The sequence below is a fragment of the Drosophila hydei genome, unplaced genomic scaffold (genome assembly GCF_003285905.1).
Source record: "Drosophila hydei strain 15085-1641.00,03,60 unplaced genomic scaffold, DhydRS2 tig00008114-arrow-pilon, whole genome shotgun sequence".
Lineage (NCBI taxonomy): Eukaryota > Metazoa > Arthropoda > Insecta > Diptera > Drosophilidae > Drosophila > Drosophila hydei.
In genome coordinates, this window is record NW_022045827.1 from 1,044,680 (window position 1) to 1,069,389 (window position 24,710).

General features: G+C 36.9%; 1 protein-coding gene across 1 annotated transcript in view; it reads right to left on the reverse strand.

Moving 5' to 3' along the window:
- Positions 1–2,892: 2,892 nt before the first annotated feature.
- The window catches only part of LOC111594195 (putative neural-cadherin 2), a 63,575-nt gene continuing 41,757 nt past the window's right edge, over positions 2,893–24,710 (reverse strand). Inside the window, exons 7-14 of the mRNA XM_023307391.2 lie at positions 23,763–24,662; positions 18,328–18,719; positions 15,246–17,179; positions 14,965–15,135; positions 10,930–11,171; positions 3,453–3,680; positions 3,227–3,400; positions 2,893–3,161 (exon numbers count right to left, since the gene is read on the reverse strand). Coding sequence (XP_023163159.2) covers positions 2,893–3,161; positions 3,227–3,400; positions 3,453–3,680; positions 10,930–11,171; positions 14,965–15,135; positions 15,246–17,179; positions 18,328–18,719; positions 23,763–24,662 — 4,310 coding nt within the window. The remainder of the gene's footprint in view (positions 3,162–3,226; positions 3,401–3,452; positions 3,681–10,929; positions 11,172–14,964; positions 15,136–15,245; positions 17,180–18,327; positions 18,720–23,762; positions 24,663–24,710) is intronic.

The window sequence follows — 24,710 nt, forward strand, 5'->3', positions numbered from 1 at the left end:
TAATAAATATTTGATTTATTTTTAATATTTAAATCATTTTATTAAAATTTTTGAAATATTTTTGTTTATATATTAAAATACTTTTCTACTTTTTTAAATTTATGTTTTTTTTTAATTTTTGTAAAATTTGTAAAATATGTCTTATATATTTAATTACTTTTTAAATTTAAAAATAATCAAAACTATTTTCTTGAAGCTTTAATTCAAGGGAAATAATAATAGTAAATGCAATATTATTAAATATACAGGGTATTTATAAGTATATTATAAGCTAAAAATTGATTGAATAAATCAATGTTTGAGCGCATATTACGAGTTCTCTTTGTAACTTAAATTCAAAGAAAATTTAAAAGGGAAACTAATAGAAATTCACTTACAGGGTATTTAGCAGTCTATCAGCAGCAGAATGTAATTTAGATAAATTCATGGTTACCATAATATTTTGTCTTTTCTTTTAAAACAAATTTACAAAGATAAAAAATACACTTACAGGGTATTACACGTATATCACCAGCGGCAAATAAATGTAATAAATGACTGTTTGACCCAAGACTTTAACTGTTCTGCATTCCACTTGATTTCAATAGCAAAAAAACAACATTAATAAACTTACAGGGTATTTAGACGCTTATCATGAGCCCAAAATCTCTAAAAGAAAATAAATAAATTGATGTTTGGCATCGAGTAGCACCCTTTTTGACACCTTTAAATTTAACGCCAAGTTAAAGTAGCAGCGAGTGGAACCAAAACGTTAGCCAGAATCTTGGGATTCATGGATCGTTAGGCAGGTTCGGGCGAGTGAAAAGGGTTCGAATCCCAATCGGCTCCATTAAAAGTGAATGTTGAACATGTTCAGTTGTTTTTTTATTGGCTTTTATTAGTTTTTTGTTGTTGGGGGTTTATTGATTTTTAAAAAATTATGCTTAGACGCTAACTACTAACAAATTGTCCATTAACTAACGTAAATTTAATTAACATTTGGTATTCGATTTGATTTGGTTTTGCTTTCTCATAAATTTCATTTTAATACATGTTACAAGATTATTATAACTGTTGCTGATTTTTGTTTTCCTTTTGATTTACTTTGTTTTAATTTATATATATATTTTTGTATTTAATTTTATTTTACTTATTTTTTTGTTTTGAGTTTTTTTTTTACCACGTGTATTCGCTAGTAAATGCAGAAATATGAATTTTTTGTTAGTTTATCAACTGGGCTTTGGTTTAATTAAATTTCAATTTAAATTTAATTGTAGTCAATTAGTCTAGTAGTTGGTTTGTGTTCCTCTTCCTCTAAATATTCCTCTTCCTCTTTTACTGTTACATATAACGTCCTTTCTAGTTGGCTCGTTTAATTTAGTATTAAAATTACACAAAAATTATTATATACAAAATTATTTTACAGTACTTTTTCAGTTTGCTAGTTGCAGATTTCTTGATTTTGCCTTTTTTGTATTTGTTTTTATTTTTTTATATAATTTTTTTTTAGTTTTAGATTTCACCAAAAAGTTTTTGCCTCGCCAACATAAACTTTTGTGGCCACGTGACCAGCCAAGCAGCAACGGCCAGGTGCAAAATCATTTTGCAATCGGACACGTGCCTCGCTGTCCGTAGTTCAAGTTGTGTTGTTCTTCGGCAAATGTCTGGCAGGTTTACTTACGTGCTAAATTTAATGCCATTTATTATACAGGGTGTGTGTGTGTGTGTGTGTTTAACTAACTGTATCAAGTTTTATAAACTCTTTTACATAGTATATCCATAGTTCGCTTAATTTAAGTTAATTTATTTTCCTTTTGTGTATTTTGATTTTTTTTATTTAATATTTATTAGTTTTGGTTCACTTGAAAAAAAAGAAAAACTTAAAACATTTGAGGAAAATTTGAAAGATTAATATGTATATATGTTAACTACATCTTACATAGTTAAGCCAAATATATAAGGAGAATTTAAAGCAGTTGCTTAAATAATTTCAAAGAATATATTTTCTTAGTCAAACTTAGAAATAAATATTCTGAAATTGAAGAGAAAATTAAAAGAAATATTAACATATTTTTTTAACATTTCAAAACAATTTTTTAGTTTAGTTTTGGAATTTATAAAATTATAGTTTTTTTTAAAGTTGCATAGCAAACATTAACATTTCATTAAACTTTAATGTAGGACTATGAACATTTTTATTTTATATAAATAAATTAGATTAAAAAGAATTTTTACTATAAATTCATTTAATAGAAAATTTTTTTTGCGAATTTTGCAAAAAATGTTGATTGTGTTATTCATGATGTCGTGATATTAAGAAATTATTTTTCAGTAAAATAAAATATAAGTACAAAAAGAAAAGAAAAAAAATTTGTAGACTTTTTAATTAAAAATTCTTGGAAATATATTTCTATGATAGATAAAATGGAAGCACAAAGAAATCGAAATTCTTTTGCATCGAATTGTTCAAATTGAAAAAAAATCCTATTGCATTTAAATATTCAGTACAGTGAAATACTTTCAGTAGCTTAAAGGCTTAGAGAAGTAGTTTTTCTTTATTTTTATTTTTATTTTCATTTTTATAGCTATTTATATGTAGTATTTGCTATTTGTCAATATCTATTGAGAAGTAGGAGTACACGCAAAGGCTCTGCTTTAGTTTAATTCGTATTTGTGTGGCTTACAAACTAACCTAGGCTAACATGCACACGCGCACACAGAGAGCGAGAGAGAGACACACACAGAGATAGAGACAGACAGACATACACATACACATGTAGATGGAATACTTAAGTTTTGTAGTTGAGCTGAAATTGCTGCACAATCCACATCCACATCCACATCCGTTTCCATATCCTGGCATTACGCTTACAGCTGAAACATCATTTTTAACTACAACTTAACTATTTATTTTTATAATACAACTTTGCCGACTTCCGTCGTGTTGGCTTGAACGGCCCCAGCGCCAACACCACCGCCGCCCGGTCCAGCACCGCTGCCCGTTGCCACCACGGCCAGTGCATTGTCCACGCCCACTTGAGAAGGCGATGGCTGCTGCTGCTGCTGCTGCTGTTGCTGCTGTTTGGTTTTCGCTTTATCGTGCACGTACATCGCGGCAAGGGCATTGAAACGTGGACCCCAATTTTGTAAATAGTTAAAGTCTTGATTCTCATCGTCGGTGCCTGCAATGGGCATTCACAGCATGAGTGGGTAATTCAGTGTCAAGGTATTTTCGCTCAGTGCTCACCTGAGGCCAACGAGCTGAGCGACTCGGCAATGCTGCCGCTGCCCTCGAACGTGAAATTGCGCAGGTCATCGAAAGGCGGCGCATTGGGATCCTTGTCGATGCGCTGCTTGCGCTCCTCCATCAAATAGGCCACATTCAATTCCTGCCCAGGCGGCAGCAGTGTCATCACAGGATCTGAAAGAGAGCCGGGCTCAGGTCAAGCTCTGCCATCGTCATTTTTACTCACATATAATGGGCATCTTGCAGGCGGCTATGTCCGGTGGCATTGTGCCGCTCTGTGCGCTGATTGGTATTTGTAGTGGGGTTATGTCGAATGCCGTCATATCATCCTCGCCGCCGCCCTCGTCCTCGTAGCTAATCACCGTTTCGCGCACATCCTTTTCCGTTCCGGAGCGTTTCTTCTTCTTGGTGGTTTTGCGCTTGCGATTGTACAGCACGAATATCAATGCGAGTACTGCAAGTGAAGTGAATGTAAAAATGTTGTTAAAGCATGGCTCAAGCATGGCCATGAGCCGGCTTAAAGTTCACTGTTATGTGCAGAGTTTTGGAATTGTTGAGGATTTTGGATATGTCATTTCAGTGCAGCAAATTTATGAATTTTAAGTAAATTGCTGCATTTGAGCTTTGCTAACTTAGTGCAGCGAGAAGCCTTAAAAGAACTGCGAGGGCTTGGTTGATATGCATTTGTCTCTTTCAGTCACTTGAAGCCTTTTGGCAACTAGTTTTACCATTGCTTACAATTCTGAGAGAAAATAGGAATACAAGAAAGCTGATGAGTCAGAGGAAAAATTCTTGTTATAAATATACCCATTTCTTGATCTCAATTTGTGTGTTGAGCTAGGTGAAATTGTTGTTTAGTAATTTATAAAATATTTTATTTTTATATATTTTTAATATTTGATATATATATATTTTTAATATTTTATGTTTATATAATATTTTTAATATTTTATGTTTATATAATATTTTTAATATTTTCTATTTACATAATATTTTATAACAACTTCAAAGATTCTGCAGTTATGTGGATTAAGTTACAATCGAGAGTGCCCAACAAGTTATAATAGAAATTCGAAAAGTAGAAATTTCTTCAGTATCTTTATGAAATAGTCTAAAAATTTTGTTATTATTTATTTTTGAATTAAATGCGGAAAGCTTAGTGTTCTACAGAATAACCTTAGGCTATTCGTTCTGATCTGGAATATTTTCTATGGCTTCAAGTAAGGCTTATTCTGTCTATAACAGAAGATAGAAAAAATCCATTTATTCGCAGTAAAGGTTAGAGCAAAGGCTATACTTTATATAGAAAGCCGACTTGATACCTTTTCCTTAACAGATTACAGTTATAATTTAAAGCAGACGCACATAAAATGGAAGTTTTTAAATGTATATTTGCTGCAACGAAACTTTTAAAAACTTTCGAAATAAAAGTGCAAAAAAATCGAAAATTAGTTGCCAATTATGGGGAAGCAAAATCCTTTATCCATTAATACTAAAACTTAACGGTTAAATAAATTAGAAGTTAGATAGATACTTTGTGCGCTGTGTAACAGAATCAGATAATGAACTCGTTGCAGTTGGAGCCAACTCGCAATGCTTGATAATTGTGAGACCAAAAGTTTGTGCAAAGCAAAAAACCGAATGAAGTGAGGTGGAAGCTGGAAGCTGGGGAGTGAGGTGAAAGAGACAGTGTACACATATGCGACAATCCATGGCTGAGAGCTAGTCGGATTACCGGCTGAAGAGCAACAACGAGCATTTCAGCTGTGCAGCGAAACTTGTTAAGTTCTTTCGTTTTTTGCCGCTTCTTGGCTTTTTGTGTAGAGTTTGCTTAAGCAGCATAAAGTTATTAATAAGTTTTATGCTCCTCGAATCCTTTGGCAACATGTTCCCTATTTTTTTTATTTATTTGTCGCAGCTGCCATAAACAACCAACTGGATGTGGGGGCGTGGCTGCAGCGATTGCAAGTGCATTTTATCATTTGTGCTTCGGTTGACAGCAATATTAACTTGGCTGTTTGGGGAGATTCAGCAAACATGACAGTCAAGTAAAAATAATTAAAACTCTGAGCAGCTGGCAGCGGCAGGAGCAGCGGCAGGAGCAGCGGCAGGGGCAGGCAGCCATCATGCGGGTCTGCTCTGCCATCTTATTTTTCAGTTCTTGCTGCTTCTCTACATTTTTGGTTAAGCGGATTCATTAGTTGGGCCACAATAACTGGCAGCTGGTCGACAAGACAGCGCCAAGCCGAAACTTGGCCCAAAAAAGTTCATTAATAATAGCCAAGAGTTTAAACACTTCAGCACTTCAAAATCAAGCAGCCATCCTCACAGCGAACGCTAGTTATCATTACAGTTATTATCCGCAGGCTGCTATTAGAAACAGGAGTATTCTATTATACTAACACTCTCCACATCCATTATCGTTATGGAGCAGATACAATGGTATTTAGTTGTCATTTATACCCAGTACTCTTTGGTTTGTGTAAGGCTATCTATCTAGCTGCCTATCTAGCTAGCTCAGAGGCCAAGCTTATTTAATATGATTTCAACAAATATCGATTTAGAAATGGTTAAAAAAATCATTTTTAGCGCAAAACGTGTGTTTCGATAAATATCGATTTCTAATTATGAGTTGTATATCGATATATATCGATTTCAAATACATTTATGTATTCTCAAAATCTATTACTTGAGTCCATTCCGTTAGCATGTATGTAGTTTCTACACATATATTGCTTCGATAAATATCGACTTTCAATAGAATTCAAATAATATGCTGAGCTTCCATAAATATTGTATTTAAAATAGTTGTCACTGAGTAAGGATCCGAATTTCATGTCTTTTCCTGTAATAGATCATATTGATTGCATATATTGTGTATCGATAAATATCGATATTCAACTTATTGATGTTTATGACTCGCAGTTCAGATTAGTTTTTGTATAGCTTGAGAAAGTTAATATTGACGACGCGACGTTACTTTTGATGCTTCGATGTTTATCGATTTTTAATATTTTCTAGTTTAGCTAATAGTTGTATCAGTTGTTGTATAATAGTTGTATCAGCTAGAGATAGCAAGTATCTTGTTTATTTTGTCAGCTTACGAGAGCAATTCAAGACTTAGAGAAAGACAAGACAAGAGAGAAAGAGAGAGTTGAGCTTCGATAATTATCGATTTCAAAGCTCAACAAGAAACATTACAAATTTATCTTATAAAGGGCCAAGCTAAAGCTAAAGATTAATATACCTTAGCACTACCATCACAAATCGATAAGTATCGATTGTCTGAAGAGGCCTTTGCTTCTACATTATTTCCAACAAAGAAGGAGTATGTATCAGGTGTGTCTGCTGTGACCTCAACTCTTCCATGCTACTTTTTCGATTGCCCTTTCACTTGAACGCAAAACTTTGAACATTTTTCTCTAGATTTAATTAGCATCATTAAACGTAAATGGAGTTGTTGTTATGGCCACAGCCACCACCAACCACCAACACCACCGTCACCGTCACCACTGACATTGCTACTGACAGCCGACTTTTACCTTTCGGTATTTATTTCACATTTTTGCCCCAATGGCGTTTAGACAGACAGACAGACAGTTTGGCAGGTACGCGAAAATACTAAGAATCGTTCCAAGCAGTTAACGGCGAGTGCCGCATTTCAATTTAGAATTTGGTACTTGGGGTAAGTTGTGCAGAAAAACAGGTTACAGCATAGCAACAGCAGCTAATCAAAGCCGAAAAGCGATTTTAAGTGGAAACTTTATAAAAGAATTTACAAAGGGGTTGCATGATAATAGATTTAGCTTCCATTGAAATATCAAATAGTGAGAGATCAAGTACTGCAATTTTAGGTTTTGAGGTTTTAAGTATTGAGATATCAATGCTAAGGAAGTAGTTTGTTGATGTTTGCTCTTAGTTTGAATGATTTCCAGTTCAAACTCTTATACGAAAGTAAAAGCTTTAAAAAAATTTAGAAATTTATGGCTTCCATAGTTTTTTATATTATTTTATTTTAAAGTTTAAATTTAAATAAATGGCAAGTCGAGTAATGTACTTAAAATTAAATAAAAATAAATAGAAAAATATAATTTAAAAAACTATAAGAAAATTTATATTAAAAAATATATTATAAAGATTGAATGAAACCAATAAAGTAAAAAAGCTAAAAAAAATATAAAAAAAAAATGGGAATAAAAAATGTGATAAAAAATTAACTAAAAAGTATATTAAAGAAAATATAAAACAAACTGTAATAAATAAACTTTAATAAAGAAAATATAATGGAAAAAGTTAGAGCTTGTCCTTATTTATTTTTTAACGGACTTAAAATATTTTTGATTTATGTAACAAAAAATTCAAACTTAAAGCATTTGGCTTGATGTAATTAACTTTTCAATTATATAAACTAAAGTGTTAAAAACGATTAGCATAACTATATATATTTAGATATTTAAAATTGGCATTTAAATATATTTTATTTATTATTTATTTAAATATATATTATTTTACATTTCCTAATTAGCAGTTATTACAACGATTCATATCTAAGTATGTAGAACTTCAAAAGAATAACGTAATGTGTTTCCGTTATGCCTTCAAAAGGATATGGGCCATTGACAAAAATGGCCAAAGCTAAGTTAAGCCAACATTTTCTCATTTTCCCAACTGTTTGTGTTATTAGACCATTGAGGTCAATGCCGGGTCAGACAGACATACGGCCCGTCCACGACCACAATGGACTCTACGAGTTAGCGACTATATCCAAAAATAAACAATAATTGCAAGGAAGCGCGGAGGCAGGGAGGACGCACAAAACTAGTACACTTGTAAAACAACAAAGCATGTCCTGTTCTTTGGGCTCCTTTGTTTACACTTAGCTACAGTACACACACCCACACACACATAAAACTGGGGCTTAGTTTCTTTTTTTTTTTTGTGCTGGCAGAAAAAACTTCTCATGACCAGGTCGGGTCAGTTGCGCGGCGTGGCACAAAAGCTCATCAGCAGGAGGCAGCGATGTTTTACTTTGTATTCTTTTTTCTTCTTCTTCCTTCTCTCATTTTGTTTTTGGGTTTTTTGAGCATTTTTCTTTTATGCCTGAAGGCGAGTCGCCTCTTGAAATTTTATGCCAAAATACAGTTCAGCGATTCTGAGATTACAGAGAACTCTGAACGAATGGAGCCGAAGCTGGGCTAGCACAAAAAGCGTTGACTGTAAATAATGTTAGATAATTATTTAGTTTGTTTTTGTCTTTACGCCACTTAAATGCAACAACAACAACAAAAGCAACAACAAGATGAAGACGAAGTGCCTACAGTGAAACGAACTTGTTGTCAGTTTCTTGAAATTTTCACTTCATAAACGCCAAGCGGTGAATGTGTGTGTGCGGCTGCTTCGGCTGCGGCAGGACATTCGTTTGCGTTTATTTATTGCGCCTATTTTGCGGTTTAGCGGTTTTATGGCCAACGCGGCGTATGCGTGCTGTGTGTCCAGCCGGCCCAACTGTGTAATTAGCTGGCCCGAAGCTGACTAATTAGCTTAAGGTTGTTATTGTTGTTGCTGTGCGCCATTTTTGTTGTTGTTGCGACTAGAAACCACACGCCTTTCGCTCATTAAAACTAGCCCCACCGATTATGTGCGTGGCGCTGGCTTCGGCTCCCTCTTAAATATGGCTTTTAAATAAATTGCCTGCAGCTAGAAGGAACGAGAGAGTACTCTGGTTTCAACAGCAACAACAACAGCAGAAAAAAAGCTCAGCTAATTGAAAATCCTTTTGGAAATCGTAAAACGAGTCGAGCAGCGTGCAAACAAAAATAAACTGTCGTATATTGCGTATACGCCAGCGCGTACATACCATTCACATTTGCCTGTGTCTGCCTCACACTTGCCCACTCTCCCACTCCCTCTTTGCCTTACTCTCTCCACTTCCACTTCTTTTTCTTCCTTTCTGAACATTTTGCAAATGACCAAATCCAATTTACGCCCGCTGCAAAGTCCATTAAGTGCCAGTGCGTTAGTAGAAGCACATAGTACAGCTCAAATTGAAATCAAATGAAATCTTGGTCTAAAGTAAAAACCAAATCCAACAAAATGGCCAAATGCCGTTTAGCCTTGGCCAGCAGCAGCAGTAACAGCAGCGGCAGCTCGTTTAATCGCTCTTTTGTATAGAGTGCGTGAAATGGGTGAGTTGTGGATGTACTTATGCATTGCCTATATATATATATAAATATATATTTATATATCAAATATATGTATTGTATGTATATATTTATATATATCGAATATCTTTTGTACAATTCCATGTCCATAAAATTTGAACATTAGTTTCATTCATTTTGACTCACTTTGCAACAGTTTTAATCTTAAAATTCTCAACTGCTTACAGATAGTTTAGTTAGACAATTTATTTTATTTTTTTTAAATCATTATTATAATAAAAATGATCATAAAAAATTATAGAAACATAATTATAAAAATAAAGAATTATAGAAAAAGAAATTATAATAAAATAAATAAATTACAATAAATAAAAATTCGTATAAGAAAATATTTAGTATTTTAGAAAAAAAAACAAATTTTATTATAAAACATTATTCTGAATTTTCTTTTATTTTTATATCTTATAAATTAGTTTCACTTTCCTTTAATATTTACATAACATTTTTAAACTACACATAATATATTCATATATTTTCAAATGATTTTGGAAAATAAACTGTAGCATAAAACTATGAGCTGAATGCAAATGTCAAAGCTTTAGCTTGCCTTTAGGAAAATGTGAACAGTTTTTTTTAGGAAAGATTCTTTTGTAGACGAATCAATTTTTTCCGTGTTTTAATCTAAGCGGATTCAGATCCATTTGTGTTTGTCGATTTAAAAAAAATCCAGCTTTCTGGAGCTCAAAACGTATTGAACTTTTTTTAGCCGAAAAAAGGGCAAATCTCCAGCTGCAAAGTAGTTAGGGTATAGTAAGCTTAGCACAAAAAGCTGTGCATAAAAAATGCATTGAAAACATGCCTATCACCTGCTTGTGCGGGAAAAGGGTGGCAGGGCAAGCGACAATGCTTAAATGGCAAACAGTTAGCAAAGCGCGGCTTAGACCAGATGTTAAAAATATATTCAATTAAAATGCCAATAAAATATAGCGAAAATAAATGGAAAGTAAATTTGCGAGATTTTAAATATTTTTTCACATGTTTTTTTTTTGCGGAAATTAAAGTGTTTTTATTTTGTTTTTTCTTTTTTTTTTTAATTGTTTGTGCACTTGTTAATTAGCCTCGCTGGCATTTCCATTTGGCTAACACAACAAATTCTGCTTGTGCAGAGGGAGGGCGTTAAAAAGGAAGCAAGAAATGTGGCACTCTGCGAGAGTGCGCCTTCTAAAGCCCCAACTCCAGCCCAGCAATGCAAACATTCGTTGATTTCACTCTCTGTGTGTGGGTTATACTTTTTTCTTGCTGGGATTTAAGTGCAGCGCGTCCAACCTACTGAAAATTGCATTTACATGTAAAAACAGACAACTGAAAACACGAGAGAGAGGGAGAGGCAGCAGGAGCAGAGTTAGGTTATATAGAGGGCACTGCGGATGCGGCTTAAACCGCTTAAACTGACACACATGCATGCTGAATTGCAGCAGCTTAGCGGAAGGGGGGAGGGAGAGAGCGAGGACCCAGCTGGGCCTGTCCCGTTACAGTACTTACTCAATATGATAATCAGGCAAACGAATATGGCGCCCAAGGCGCCCATGCTAAGCTTCAGACGCTGTCCCTCCTGCACCAGTTCACAGTTCTCGCCCCAATAGCCCTCGGGGCAAATGCAGCGATATCGCAGACGTGGCTCCAAATTGATGCACGTGCCCCCGTTCAGGCAGGGCATGTCCAAGCATTCGTTGCGATCGACACAGCCCTTGGTATCCGCTGACATGATGCGTCCCTCGCTGCACCTGCAATGCCAGAGCAACAAATGGAGTCAGCGAGTGCGACTGAGAGAGCAAGTTAAGTTCTAGTGTGTCGTTTGTAAAATTCATGTTGTGCATAACTTTTTAAAAGCTCGCAACTTTTTGTTTCAGACCAAAGCAAAAAAAGAAAAAAATGTTGGTCAGTTGGCGGTGCTGTCGAATTTCCCAGCTGCCTGCGCGTCCTTTGTGTGCGCATTAAGCGTGTTAGTTCCGTTGGCCTGAGTCTAGCTGGCCGGCTAGCTCTCTACGGGATTAGTTGATAGTTTCTCGGGGTAATCGCAGTGCTTTAAAAATTTTTGGAAAATTATTTAAACATTTATTATGTTACTTAAAGGCTAAAGGCATTAGCTTTTTATTTTTTAGTAATGGCTTCCTTTTTGGCTTTGCTTCATTTTACTTTGCTGACTTAACTAAAGCTGGACTATTTGATTAAATGGTCATTTTTTTAAGTTTTCAATCATCTCCATCCACTTTTGTTCCACTTCATTTAGCTGCAAACATTTGTCGTTTCATTTTACACTTTCATTTCGATTCTTATTTGACTGCGTCATTTCACTTGTTTGTTTTCCTTTGATAATTAAATTGCTCATTCCATTGTTCATGTCACTATGGCATCCCATTTCCACTGGCTTTTCCCACTAGCTCATTTAGGTAATTCTTGACTGCGTTCATTCCATTGACATTTTCTACTTGCTCTGTCGCTCTCTTATTTCCTTTGATCCCACCTACAACTCGTTCTACTTGCTCTTTCTTCTTTTTCTTTTAACTCACTCACTGTATTGACTCCTTTTCTTTGAGTTTTTCACTACATACTTTTGACATGCTCATGTCAACTTGCTATTTTGACTTTTTCTAATTTTCTCTCTGCAGCTGCACATCTGTTTATCCCCCTTTTTCTACTTTTATTATTGCAACTGCTCTTCACATATGTTCCTCATTTCAACTGCTCTTATTCCACATGTTTCCTCATTTCTCTCACCTGCACTTGCCCATTGCATCACACTGCAGTGCCAAAGTCTTCTCCCTTGTTTCTTTCACCTGCTTATTCTACATTTTCGACTTTGCTCATTAAACCTGTGCTTATCACTTGCTTCCTTCACCTGCTCTTTTTTATTGCAACTGTTCTGCTAACTTGTTACTTCCATTCGTTATTTTTCGGTTAATATTTCCTCTATTTCACATTTCACATTTGTTCTTTTTACTTTTCTTATTTTTCGTTCATATTTCAGCTCAACATTTGCCTAACTTCTGCACTTTTCCAATTCCATCTTTGTCTTTGAACTCAATAGCATAGATTTTTACTAACTCTTAAGCTTAGTGAATTGAAAAAGCTAAAGGCAGAAATCGATTATATTTTGAAAATTTTAACAAATAGAATTTTGTTAAGCTCAGAATATAATTGTGATGTTTATAGTTAGAGTCGAGATAATGTCTGAAGTGATCAAGAGTTAAATTATATTAAAATATATGCCATATTCTATATGCTTTACCTTTTCATTAAATTTCTTAATTTTAATATAAAAATATATAATATATTAATTAATTAATATTAATATAATAATAAATTATTTCAGCTAAATCAAACTGCTAACGTTAGTGCTCTGCTCTTAACTCTCCCATTAACTATTTAATGGAGTCAAAGTCAATGACTCGATTCTAAGCTCTGTTTGTGAGGTTCATTTCTAAAATTCCCAAATAACTTTAAATAATATTTTCAAGACAATCTTCTAATGTTTCCTGTCCACTTTTGTTTAAAGCCTCTGAGCACTTGACATTAATTGAAATACTTATGAATTGCTCAGTTTTAAATACTTTTAGCTTCCTGTGCGCTTTCCCTTTTTACAATTTGGGTCAATTCAACATATTATAAAGTAAGTGTTGCAGTCGAGAGCGAGTGAGTATTTCAGCAGCTGACACGATTCCAACACGCGCTGCACAATGAAACTCGAATTGAGGCTAAAAAGCAGGCATAATTTATGGCACATCGTCGTCGTCGTCCAGCTGCGGACAGGTGTGTGCACAAGGCCTGGCTCAGTGTGGCGTTATTTAAATTTGCTTAAAGAGCGAACTCTTCAATTCGTCTTACAAATGGGCGCAAAGCAGCTTTTACCTTCACTGATATAATGGCAAAAGTAAATGGAGCACGAAGCTGTTGGCGATAGCAGCAGCAGAAGGTGTCGTTGGGAAAAATCATGATGCAATGCTGCATAGAAAGAGGGTAGAGGTAGAGCCAAGGGGCCCTGTCTGACGTCTGTTTGTTCTCAGCGCGTCTCAAATGGAGTCACTCGGCAAAACTAATGATGTGGAAAATGTGCTCGCTTCGCCGCCCGGAGTTCCTCGACTGCTGTTGGTGTTGCAAATGGCAGCTGCCACGACTGCAGTCGAAAAGGGACGCACCGAAGCCCCATCGAAAGGCGAAAGCGAATGCAAATACATATTCCAATATATATATATATATGGATATATTTTCTGCGGTGTCGTTGACTGTCATGGCATGGGGTGAAAAAGATGAAGTTGGGCGTTGCTCTGTCGGAACATGCTGATGACAATTGATATTATTTGTTGTGCGTTCGCCTTTCGATATGTTTGCCCAGCTATCAGGCAGCAGGTGTGCCTGCGTTGAAAAGTTAATGCCACAGTTAATGGAGAAATGATGTGTTTCACATGCATTACGCTCAGTTGACTTCATGCCCCTGTCTCTGTGGCTGCCTCCTGCTTAGCTGCCAGTTGAACGCCAACTTTAAATGGCTTGAAATAACTCAAAAATTTTGCTTATTTCTGTTTTCTCTCTATATAGATATTCCATTTAACCATTTTTATAGCTTTGCAACGCACTTTAATTTATCAGAAATGAGTTCAAATTAATTTCATTTGCGCTTTTTGGTCTGCCGAATGTAACTAAATGTAAAAAATATTTATTTTCATTAAATTGCAATTGCTATTTGAGCTGATGTTGCGGAAATAATTCAATTTGTATATCGTATATATTATTTTATATATATTTGACTTACTTTTTAAAGCTTTTTAGGCCTTAAATTGTATTTTATTACTTTGAAAATATTTATTTTTTAATATTTAAATTGTATTTTATTGCTTTGAAATTATTTATTTTTTAATATTTGAGGGAAAATACAAACAAACGTAAGTAAACTGGAAAGGAAATTATTTTATAATAAAAATAATAATAATAATATCTTATATTACCAAAAAAAAAAAAGAAAATAATAAAATTAAATAAATAAGTTTAAAAAAAATAATAAAATTAAATAAAAGTAAAAATTTAAATAAAATAAAAACCAAATGCATATACAATAAAAATTAAGTACAAATATAATTTAAATAAAAATAATATAATTAAAAATAAATAAAACAAACAAGACAAAAATGAAATAAATGAAAAATGAAACAAAAATAAAAATAAATAACAAAAAAAAAATAAAATAATTTAAAAATAAAATAAAATCGAATTAATTTACAATTTATAAAATTTATAAAAATGTACAAAATACAAATATTGCTATTTCAATTTATTTTCAATTTTAAATACTGAATTTCTTCATTTTATGTAGAAAATAAAATTTATAATTTAAAATAAGTTGAAATAAAGCAATTTTTGTATTCAATTCGTTTTCTTCATTTAAGCAGCTGTAGTTAAGGCAGAACACAATTGCCAGGGCACACAGCACACAGCACACGGCTAGTTTTGGCTGGCACACAAAATGTGTTTTGGAAAGGTAACCAATGAGGTGGGCAACACTTTTCGAGTGAATGTACTTACGTGCATTCGTATTCATTCCACAAATCGACACAATCAAAGGGATCCGGGCAGATAACATTGGAGCAGGGCCGATTCGAGGGACAGTTGCGCTCCACATTCCGTGCCATTGTCGCCTGGCCCCATTGGGTGCCGTTCATGGCCGGCGGCAGTGGCAGGTGTTTGCCATCCAGTCTTTTGAGTGAGTTCGTGTTCGCAACAAAAGAAATGAAAATGTGCATAATTAGCAAACAGTTGAGCTAGAACCAGCTGCAGCTGCTGTTCAGTTAGTCGTCGATTGCTACCTGATGTCGTCCAGGCAGCTTCTTTGAAAGTCCGACTGCACCTCAAACGTTTTGACGCCCGTATATTCAGCCTTGCCGCCAGCATAGACGCCCTCCTGCTTGTCAATGCTGAGCCACTGATGGCCCTGATAGTGAAAGGACTCATTGTAGCGCCGTGACTCGCCGCCGTCCAGCTCCATGATGGCAGCCGAGCCGTAGCGACTGATGCGCACCACATGCCACTGGCCATCGTTGACGGCCAATGCCGTCAGCGCCAGCAGCTGCTCCTCGTTGCGCAACGAGTTGAGATTGTAGCGGAACTGTAGCTGCCCGCGGCGCAGCTCCAGTATGGCATATTCGCGATGATGCTGATCGCTGACGCGAAACAGCTCGCCGGCCTGTTCGCGCGTGCGAAATCTCAACTGCAGCTGTGTGCTGAAGCGATCCGGCTCAAAGCTGAGCGCAAACTTCACATAGCTCTGCGGCTTGAAGGTGGTTGGCACGGTGGGCACATTGCAGCCCGGCCCCATCCAGCCGGGCTGACAGTGGCATTTCGCCTGCACCAGGCTGGCCACACAGTTGCCATGCTCCCAGCAGCGTGCCGTATGCTCGGTCTTCAGGCAAACCTCATCCGTTTGCGGGCAGGCCGGGAAGCTGTTGCGTGCCAGAGCTGGAAAGGCGAGATCGTAGTGCTCCGAATTGTGCACCACGTTGCGTATGCAGCCATCGAAACCCTTCGAGCTAAATGCATATTGCCAATTGTACAGGGTCTGATCGAAGTGCTGCCTATAGAGCCCGCCCAGCTGTAGCGGCTGATTGAGATTCAAGGTCTCCGCAAAGGGTGGTATTTGTCCGCGTGCCTGGCACGCATTGTCATCGAACTCCGGCGCCGTGCCATCCTCCAGCTCGGAGATCAGCGCGGTGCGACAAAAGTCGACAACCATGCGCACATTTTCCGCATCCCAAAAGATGTCCAAGCGATGCCAAATGCCATCGTCCAGCGTCTTTTTGGTCTTAACACGCAGCTCCAGTGTGCCAGAGCCGAAGTCAATGAGCAGCCGTGGATAGCCCTGTTCCAGTTCAATGGCTATGAAGTCACTGATTACGGTCTCGCCCTGCTTGGGCGGCACAATGGGCCCATTGTAGAGTATGAGGCCATCCGGCTCGCGCGTAATAAACTCCAGGCTCAAATGCGACTCGACGCACAGCTCCAACGGCGGATACCAGGCCCAGCCGTTGCCGCGAAAGCTGCGCGTCGACTGCTGACAGCGCGGCCCGCCATAGCCCACGGGGCAGGCCACACAACGCGGTCCATTGCGCGTCTCCACACAGCGTCCGCCATTGAAGCAGTGATGCGAACGACAATTATGATCTTGGCCAGTGAAATTTCTGGCACGGCACACGCACTGTGCACTCAACTCCAGGCGCACACCGACCAGAGCTGTGCGATTCACGCTGACCGTGTAGGGTCGCTTGCCCAGCTCAGTGCGCGAGCTGCACGAGCCGCTGGGGCACTTGCCACGACCCTCGTGCAGGCACTCATCGATGTGCACCATGGTTATGTTGAGGCCCACCTCCTGTTCGATCTCCTCGCGATGCATCTGCACCACGCCATTGAGCCGCACCGCCTTGAAGTACGGCTGCTGTGTGGCGGATCGGGCGGCGAAGTGGACATCGGTTAGCGGAAATGGCGATTGGGCGCGCAGCTGGACGCTGAATACGTCCACATTGTCGCGATCTGTGTAGAGCAGCTCGGCCAGCTTGTTGCGAAAGCGTTCCAGCTTCGATGGCTCCACCTGCTGCTTGAGCGGATTCCAGGTGCGCACAAAGTCCTCGTCGGTTATGTGAGCCAAGCGCATCGAGCCCGCCTGCTGCACTGCCTCTGCTGTAATATCACGCACTGTGACGCTCAGATTCGCTGGAATATCCTCCTGGCCATGCTCACGATCGTACACCTGCAAGAAGAGCATTGAGTGTGTTGAATTCGTTTGATATGCAATATATGAATCTGTATAGACGATAGGACAGTCTTTTTAGGATAAGCCTTAGCAAAGTGGAAGGTGAAATAAAGGCTACGGAGAGAGAGAGAGGGGCTAGAAAGGCGATGAAGAGGTGTAAAGTACGTCAAGCTTGGGTATAAAAAAAATTGTTGTTATATTTATAGGCTAAAGGAAAAAAGAAGGAAATAAAAGGTGAGAAATGGGAGATATAGAGGCGATAGATTGATGAAGATGGAAAGGCAAGACAATAAGGAAAAGACAGCTAGACGATAGAAAGGTGAAAGATAGGAGATAGAAAGGAGGAGATAGAAAGGAGGAGACAGAAAGGAGGAGATAGAAAGGAGTATAAAGTATAAAAGGACGGAAGACAAGAAGGAATGATCCTTCCTTTCTCCACTGACATATGGAATGGATCGAGAACATAATTCAAATTAAACTGGAATATATATAGTCACAATTGCCTTTCTATATCATATCTACTGCAGATACAAACGTGATGAAGTGGTCATAAATAGCTGATGTATCATATAAACGGACGTAAGAGTAGAGAGAAGGATCCTTCCTGTCTCACCAAATAAAGTTTCAAAATATGGCATGGATCGAGGACATAATCCAAATTGAAGAACTGGAATAGTATCTAATGTCTACTGCCTATCTATTGCCTTTCTATAGCCTAGCTATTGGCGCTACCACGCCCAATAAATTGGTCTGAAGTAGCTGATGTATTATATAAAAGAACAGAAGAGAAGAGGGAAGGATCCTTCCTTTCTTGTCGAATAAAGTTTTAACATATGGCATGAATAGAGGACATAATGCAAATTGAAGAACTGGAATAGCATCTCAACTAGCTAATCTATTGCCTATATTTGGCCTTTCTATCGTCTAGCTATTGTGGTCATAGGTAGCTGAAGAGGGAAGGATCCTCCCGTACTCCTCTGATAAAGTTCTCCTCTGATAAAATGGATCAAAGGCATACAAAGAGTGCAATGCAGGCAATGAAATGATAATAGATAAAATATACAAAATACTATAACAAATCACAATATTTTAATATTATTTATTTTATTTATTTAAACAAGTTAGAAGATTGTTCAGTCACCCACCTTAAAGCGCAGCTGGTAGCGGCCACGTCGTGTGCCCGCGCGCATTGTTAGTATGCCGGTGTCCGTGTCGAGCTTGAAGCGCTGATGCTCTTGGGCCTCCCAGTAGTATTTCTTGTCGGGCACATCCCAGTCGTCGGGATCGTTGACGTACACCCGGCCGATGGGTGTATCCTGCGACTGGCCTTGGTAGTTGTAGACCAGCACTGATTTGCTGCCCGGCTGCATTTTGTTGTCGTTGACGTCGCCAATGGTCACAGTCAGTGTGCTGGTGCCAGTCATTGCCGGCGCTCCGTTGTCCTTTATTTCGATGGGTATGTCATAGGATTTCTGCACCTCACGGTCAAAGGGACGCAGCGATGAGATGATGGCCACCCCGTTGCCATTGTCGCCCCCTTGATTGTGTGCGTAGATGGAAGGTTTTTTTTTGTAGGTTTCAAATGTTAGTCGATTGGTGGCCCAAGCATTCAGTTGAATTTCATTTGATGTTGGCGAAGGCATAGGCAGTAGGCACAAGATGGGAAAACGAGAAAAAGAGAAAATGTTGTGTAAGCAATGGGAAATTCAAGAATGGCTCCAAGCATTATTAAAGTCAGCAAATGGAATTTAAATGAAAGGCATTTTTCATTTCAATAAGCTGAAATATAAGAATGTTGAGTTGAGTTTCCTATGCGTTAGCGTTTTACAACTGATGACCTGATATCCTGCTGTACCATATTTGTATTATGACTATTTTAATTTAAGTTTTTTTATTATTGTTTTTCAAATTATTATCATATTTGTAAAACTAATATTTTTATTATTATTAGCCTTTTTATATTAAATATTCTTTTTTTTATAAAAATCTTTTTCAAAAAACAATTTGTTTTCTTTAATTCTTGTTACTTCAGAATTTTTATTTTAAGTTTTTCTTTTCATTTTTTCAAAACTTAGTTTATCAAAAATTTTAGTGTTGTTTTAAAATTTTCTGCTTAATTTGTATTTTCGCTTTATATTTTCTTTTATTTTAAATTTTGTAGTTGTTATATTTTGCTCTACATTTTTCAAAGTTTTTAACAAACATTCTGTGTTATAAAGTAAATTTTTGTATTTTATTTAAATTAAAATTTTTTATTAATAAAAATATGTGGCAAATTTTTTAAAAATTTGTAATATGCTTAAATGTTTTTTTGTTATTATATTTTTGTTTATTAGTTTTAGTTTTTAGCCTTTGGCCAATAAAATTCTCGTTAGTAAATCACATGCTTCAACGGCTTTGAAAATACTTTGAATGCGAATTTTTCATAATTTATTTAAAAACGTTATTTCTAGTTCAATTGTCATAAATATGCAATATTAAATGAATATTAAAGCGTTTGATTACCTTGCACTCTCAGTTGAACGGTAAAAAAATGAAAGAAATAAGAAAGTTCTAGTGGGAAGTGATCGACTAGAAAATGCCCTGAACTGAGTAAAATCTGCTTTTTTAAAGTTGTTAGTATATCATACATATTATATGTGTGATTTAAACTCACAATTGAATAGCATGTTTTTGCCCAAAAATAAAATTTATATTTAATAAAAAATGTCTGCTTTGCCAGGAGTCGAACCCTCGACTCCAAGACCACATGCAGCGCCACTTTATAAGCTGTTCGTGAAGTGGAAAATCTGAAGCTTAAGTAGCAGCAGACAATTCAAACACAATTCAATCGAAAACTTGAAATTACGTCAACAATCAACCTGATGTTGCTCAAGCTCTAATAGGCGCTGAGTTCGAAGTGTGCAAACAAAAGAACATATGTAGAGGTGGCAGACAGACTCAGCACTTCAGCTTGATCAACAGTATTTATATAATTTATGACGTCTGCCACAGCTCCATCTAACTGTTACATACATTGCAACAAAATCATTATACCCCAAATTCCAGTGTATATAAAAAAAGTAATCGAATCGAAAATAGAATTGTAAATTTATCAATTTACACATTTATTGCAATATTGATGATATTTTACTTTTGATTATCCCATTTCTATGCGGCTATAAATATGTGAGTGCGAATACAATCGATGTGAGTGAGCCAACAATAGTGCAATGCAAAATAAGCCATATTTTCGGTTTCATGTGTCCAATTAATATTCTACAAATTCGGCATAATTAATGGTATAACAAATCGAACTGAAATCGAACATATGCAAGCAATGGAAACGCATTTGCGAATTATGATGCAAAATGCATTAGCTTGATTAACAATTTATGCCCCTAATGATAGCTAACTGCTACCTGTTTTTACTCTTTTTGTTTTTTTTTTTTTTTTGCTACTAATTACACAACTCATTTAGATAATTAGCCATGCAAATTAATAAAATTTTGCAACAGACGCAACGATGCGATTTAAAGCTCTCTCCGATGGCAATGAATTTAATCGGCTTTGCGTATCAATTATTTATTCAGTCCCAAGCGCTGTGAAATCCAAGCACGCATCGACCCAGAAAAAAAAAAGCGGAGCGCCAAAAGCAACTAAATAGAATTGGGCCTCAAAGCAAAACGTGTCCGACAGGGCTCGGGCTGGAGTGCTGAAAATTGATTACACGGGGCCTAGCCACACCAGACTCCTGTGTTCGAGTGACACCTCAAATTTCGTTATTTCTTGAGTTTGTTTTGGGCTTTCTTTCTGTATTTTTGTGGGGTACACTTCATTTAGCTCTCGGTTTGTTTTCTTTGCTGTTTTTTAATGACTGCTTTTACGAACAATGGTTACGAATGGGAAGACCAATTTAAGATGCGACCAAGAGAAAGCAAATGGGTCAAAATCAAAGCCAGTTGCAAACGTTTGAGCTGCTGTGCCACACAAACTGGCCCTGAGGCTGCGACAGTGCCCAATTTTAATATCCTGTAAGCTGGCTAAGCGAAGGGGTCTATTGAAATTGAAGTTGACTTTGTTATTGATAAGTTTCTATGTTGGAATTTGATATTAGAGGTTTTTTGTTTGCTTGGAAGCCTAAGCGCCGTCCTTTAGTTCAAGGTTTGTTTACCAACAAAAAAACTTTGTTGTAAAAATTGATTTTAATCAAAAAAAAAATTTTTTTTTAATAATCAATTTTAGCATTAAATATTTTTATTAATGCAAATATTTTATACATGTTTCAAAATTTGAGATTAAATTATTTCTTTGATATAAAATTCATATTGAAATGAAAGAATTAAAGTTCTTGAGCTCGTTTATAATTGCAACTGATGTTGGCTCTTTATGTAGTAAGCCTGTTAAACATTGCGTTTTTGATCAGCTTTAACTTAATATTTTTATTGCCAATTTTAGTAGTTTTCAGCCTAAACTGACATACAACATTTTCTCCTAAGTATTGCATTGCTTTTTATTTTTAGATTGAGCTGAAAATTGCAGCTCGCTGAGAAATTGTAGTTGACTCGTGAAAAAATAATGCCAACGCTCACGTATCTACTCATACTATAGAGTTTTTGAGCAGTATAAAATTAGAATTTGTGGCTCATTCACTTTATAGCTCTTATTAGCTAACTAATAATTTTTTAATAATTCTTGTTACTCAACATCAACTATAAATGGCGAGGTCAACGCTTAAAGCAGCTGTTGCAGTCTTTAAACAAGTCGCTTTGAGTGTCAAAAGTGCTTGAAAAAAGTTTGAAACGAATGCAAATTGTTGTTGACTGCCAAATAGAATATTTTGAAAGATAATGAAACCACAATCTTATTATAATTTTAAATATTTCATTACAAGGCAACCATTTCCTTTGCATGCTTTTAATGCATTTAAATCTATATGAATTAAAGCCATAAACGAATATTTAGATTTTATTCTAAACTTTGAATTATTTGAAATATTTTTTATGAATATTATATGAATATTATTATATTTATTTCTTTATATATATAAATATATATATACAAATATATTTAGTTTTTTATATATGGTTTGGCCTTAAATAAATTTTTGATTGAATTAATTCTTCCACGGTATAATAAATATATTTTAATTAGAAACATCTTTTTTTTTGCCTGCTCAACAACACTGTAATCAACTTTCAAGTCCTTGCACTTTTATCAAGTATTCCCTTTTATAAGCTTGCATCAGTTTAAAAAGGGTTCTCTTTTCTATATTTCGTTGCCTAAGCACCTTCCACTACTGTTTACAGGGTAACACATCTATTGCATTCTAACATGTTTGTTTGTTTGTTTGTTGTCTTTTTTCTTGTTTTATTTTTGTGGCTCTTTGGGTAACTAACTCAGTGCACAAACAATGCTGATGATGCTGATTGACTGTGGCATAATTCAATCACCATTACTATGCAAACACACTTTGGTTTTAGCGTTTGATTTTGATTGTGAATGCGAACTAAGCTCAACTCGTCTGAGAACTCTACGCAACTGAGCGAATTTCTAGTGCTGTCAGTTGCCAATTCGTTTACTTTTTTTTTTTTTTGGGCAGAGTTTTTGCTGTTGCACTTGTATATATTAGTTGCAAGCCTGATTCGAGTCGAGTTGAGTCGAGGGCCTGCAGCGCAAAAGCCTGTGCAAAGAATTGGTATTGATTATAAAGGCAAATTGACTTGTGGCTAAACAAGAATTTCAATAGGGCGTTGCGTACTGAAAGTTTCGGCTACAATTCGAAGCAGTTGCAGAAGCTGAATTTCAATTTTGCTATATTAAAGTTGAATAAACTTGAGCTTGATTTTGAGCTGAGTTTAACTGGTAGTTAATAAAGACAGCTGAGCTGTTTATGTGCTATGTGAAGTGTTAAATAAGATTAAGATTGAATAAGATTTAAATTGAATTGAATTTGATTGTTAGAGTTGATTGAGAGTTGAGGCTCTTTGTTGAGCTTTGATATATAATGTCTTGATATATTCTATGAATTTATATTAAATATAATTTTAGCTGATACTTAAGCAGCTTAGTTAGAATATAAGTTATATGTTATGATTAAACGATTCTATCTCGTGATATCTGATCTACTTTTCTTATGAGTCAGACACTGAATAAATAAGAGACTGCAGGCGACTGGTCAGCAATCTGTAGCCACTGCTGGCTCTGTCAATGGCCCCAGGCCAGTTAACTGAGTGCTAAGAACAGTTCTTATATGAAGCTCAATCAGTCAAGTTGAATCAGAATTTATTTACTTATACAACTATAGACTTAATATGTTAATATAGTAAAATAAGGTCATTCCATATGCGAATGTTTCGTACTCCTAATCTGATGCTGACTCCTAATCTGATCTGCTCGACTTCTTATCGAGTTAACATTTGAACTTAAACATCTCATCATAAATCTAAGCTCAAATGATTTGAATGAAAGCATTACTTTCACATCCTTCTCTACTTTACTTCCTTTCCTTTCCTACTTCTTCCTTTTAACCTCACACACTACGCAAAGGAAACTCAATCAATTCAATAATAAATATTCCCAAAATTCAATTCACACTTACTGCGATCATATTCCACCTTAAAGCCCGCGCGTATCTCATCGCTGGCCAGTGGATCAAGGCGAAAGCTGAATGGTCCGCCGTTGCCACGCTGACGATCGTCCATGTCCTTGGCGGCCACCTCGAGGATTTTGCGCGGCGACACGTTCTCCGGCAGCGTTGGCTTGTAGTCCTGAGCCAGCGTTGGCGCATTGTCGTTCACATCCTTGACCACGACGGTCAGCGTGGCTGTGGCTGTGCGCGACGGATTGCCATCATCGCTGGCCAAGACCTGAATATGATGGCGATCGGCCGACTCCCGGTCGAGCGGTCGCTGTATGCTGATGGCGCCTTTGTCGCTGATTGCGAATTGCCTGCGCCGATTGCTGGCGCGCACAATTTTATAGTTGACGCGCGAATGTCCGCCCTGGTCTGCATCGCTGGCACGAAACTGCTCCAGCACGGTGCCCACTTTGGTGTCCTCGTAGATGGAGACCTCGATGTGATCACGCTCAAAGCGTGGCACATTGTCGTTGATGTCGCGCAGCTTGACCACCACCCATGAATAGGCCACATGATATTTGTCAGCACCATCCTCGCCCTTGTCGTTCACCTGTATGCGAAAGCGGAAGCCGCTGCTTTGCAACGGATCCTCATAGTCCAGCGGCTGTATAATCTTCAGTGAGCCAGTGCCATCCGCATTGCGGACCATGGCAAATTTGTCCGCACCGAAGCCACTATTGGGAACGACCTTATACTGAAAGCTATTCGTCTCGTCCTCATCCTGCACGGTGACTGTCAAAATGGGCGTTTCGGGTATGTAGGTGCCGTTCGTTTCGTCCACCTCCGTGAACCATTCATCTTTGGTAAACTGCGGCGGCATATCGTTCAGGTCCTTGACACGTATGGAAGCGGTGCCAGTGCCTGTGTGACGAGAGTGGTTGCATAGAGGTTAGATGACTGTCTAATGCT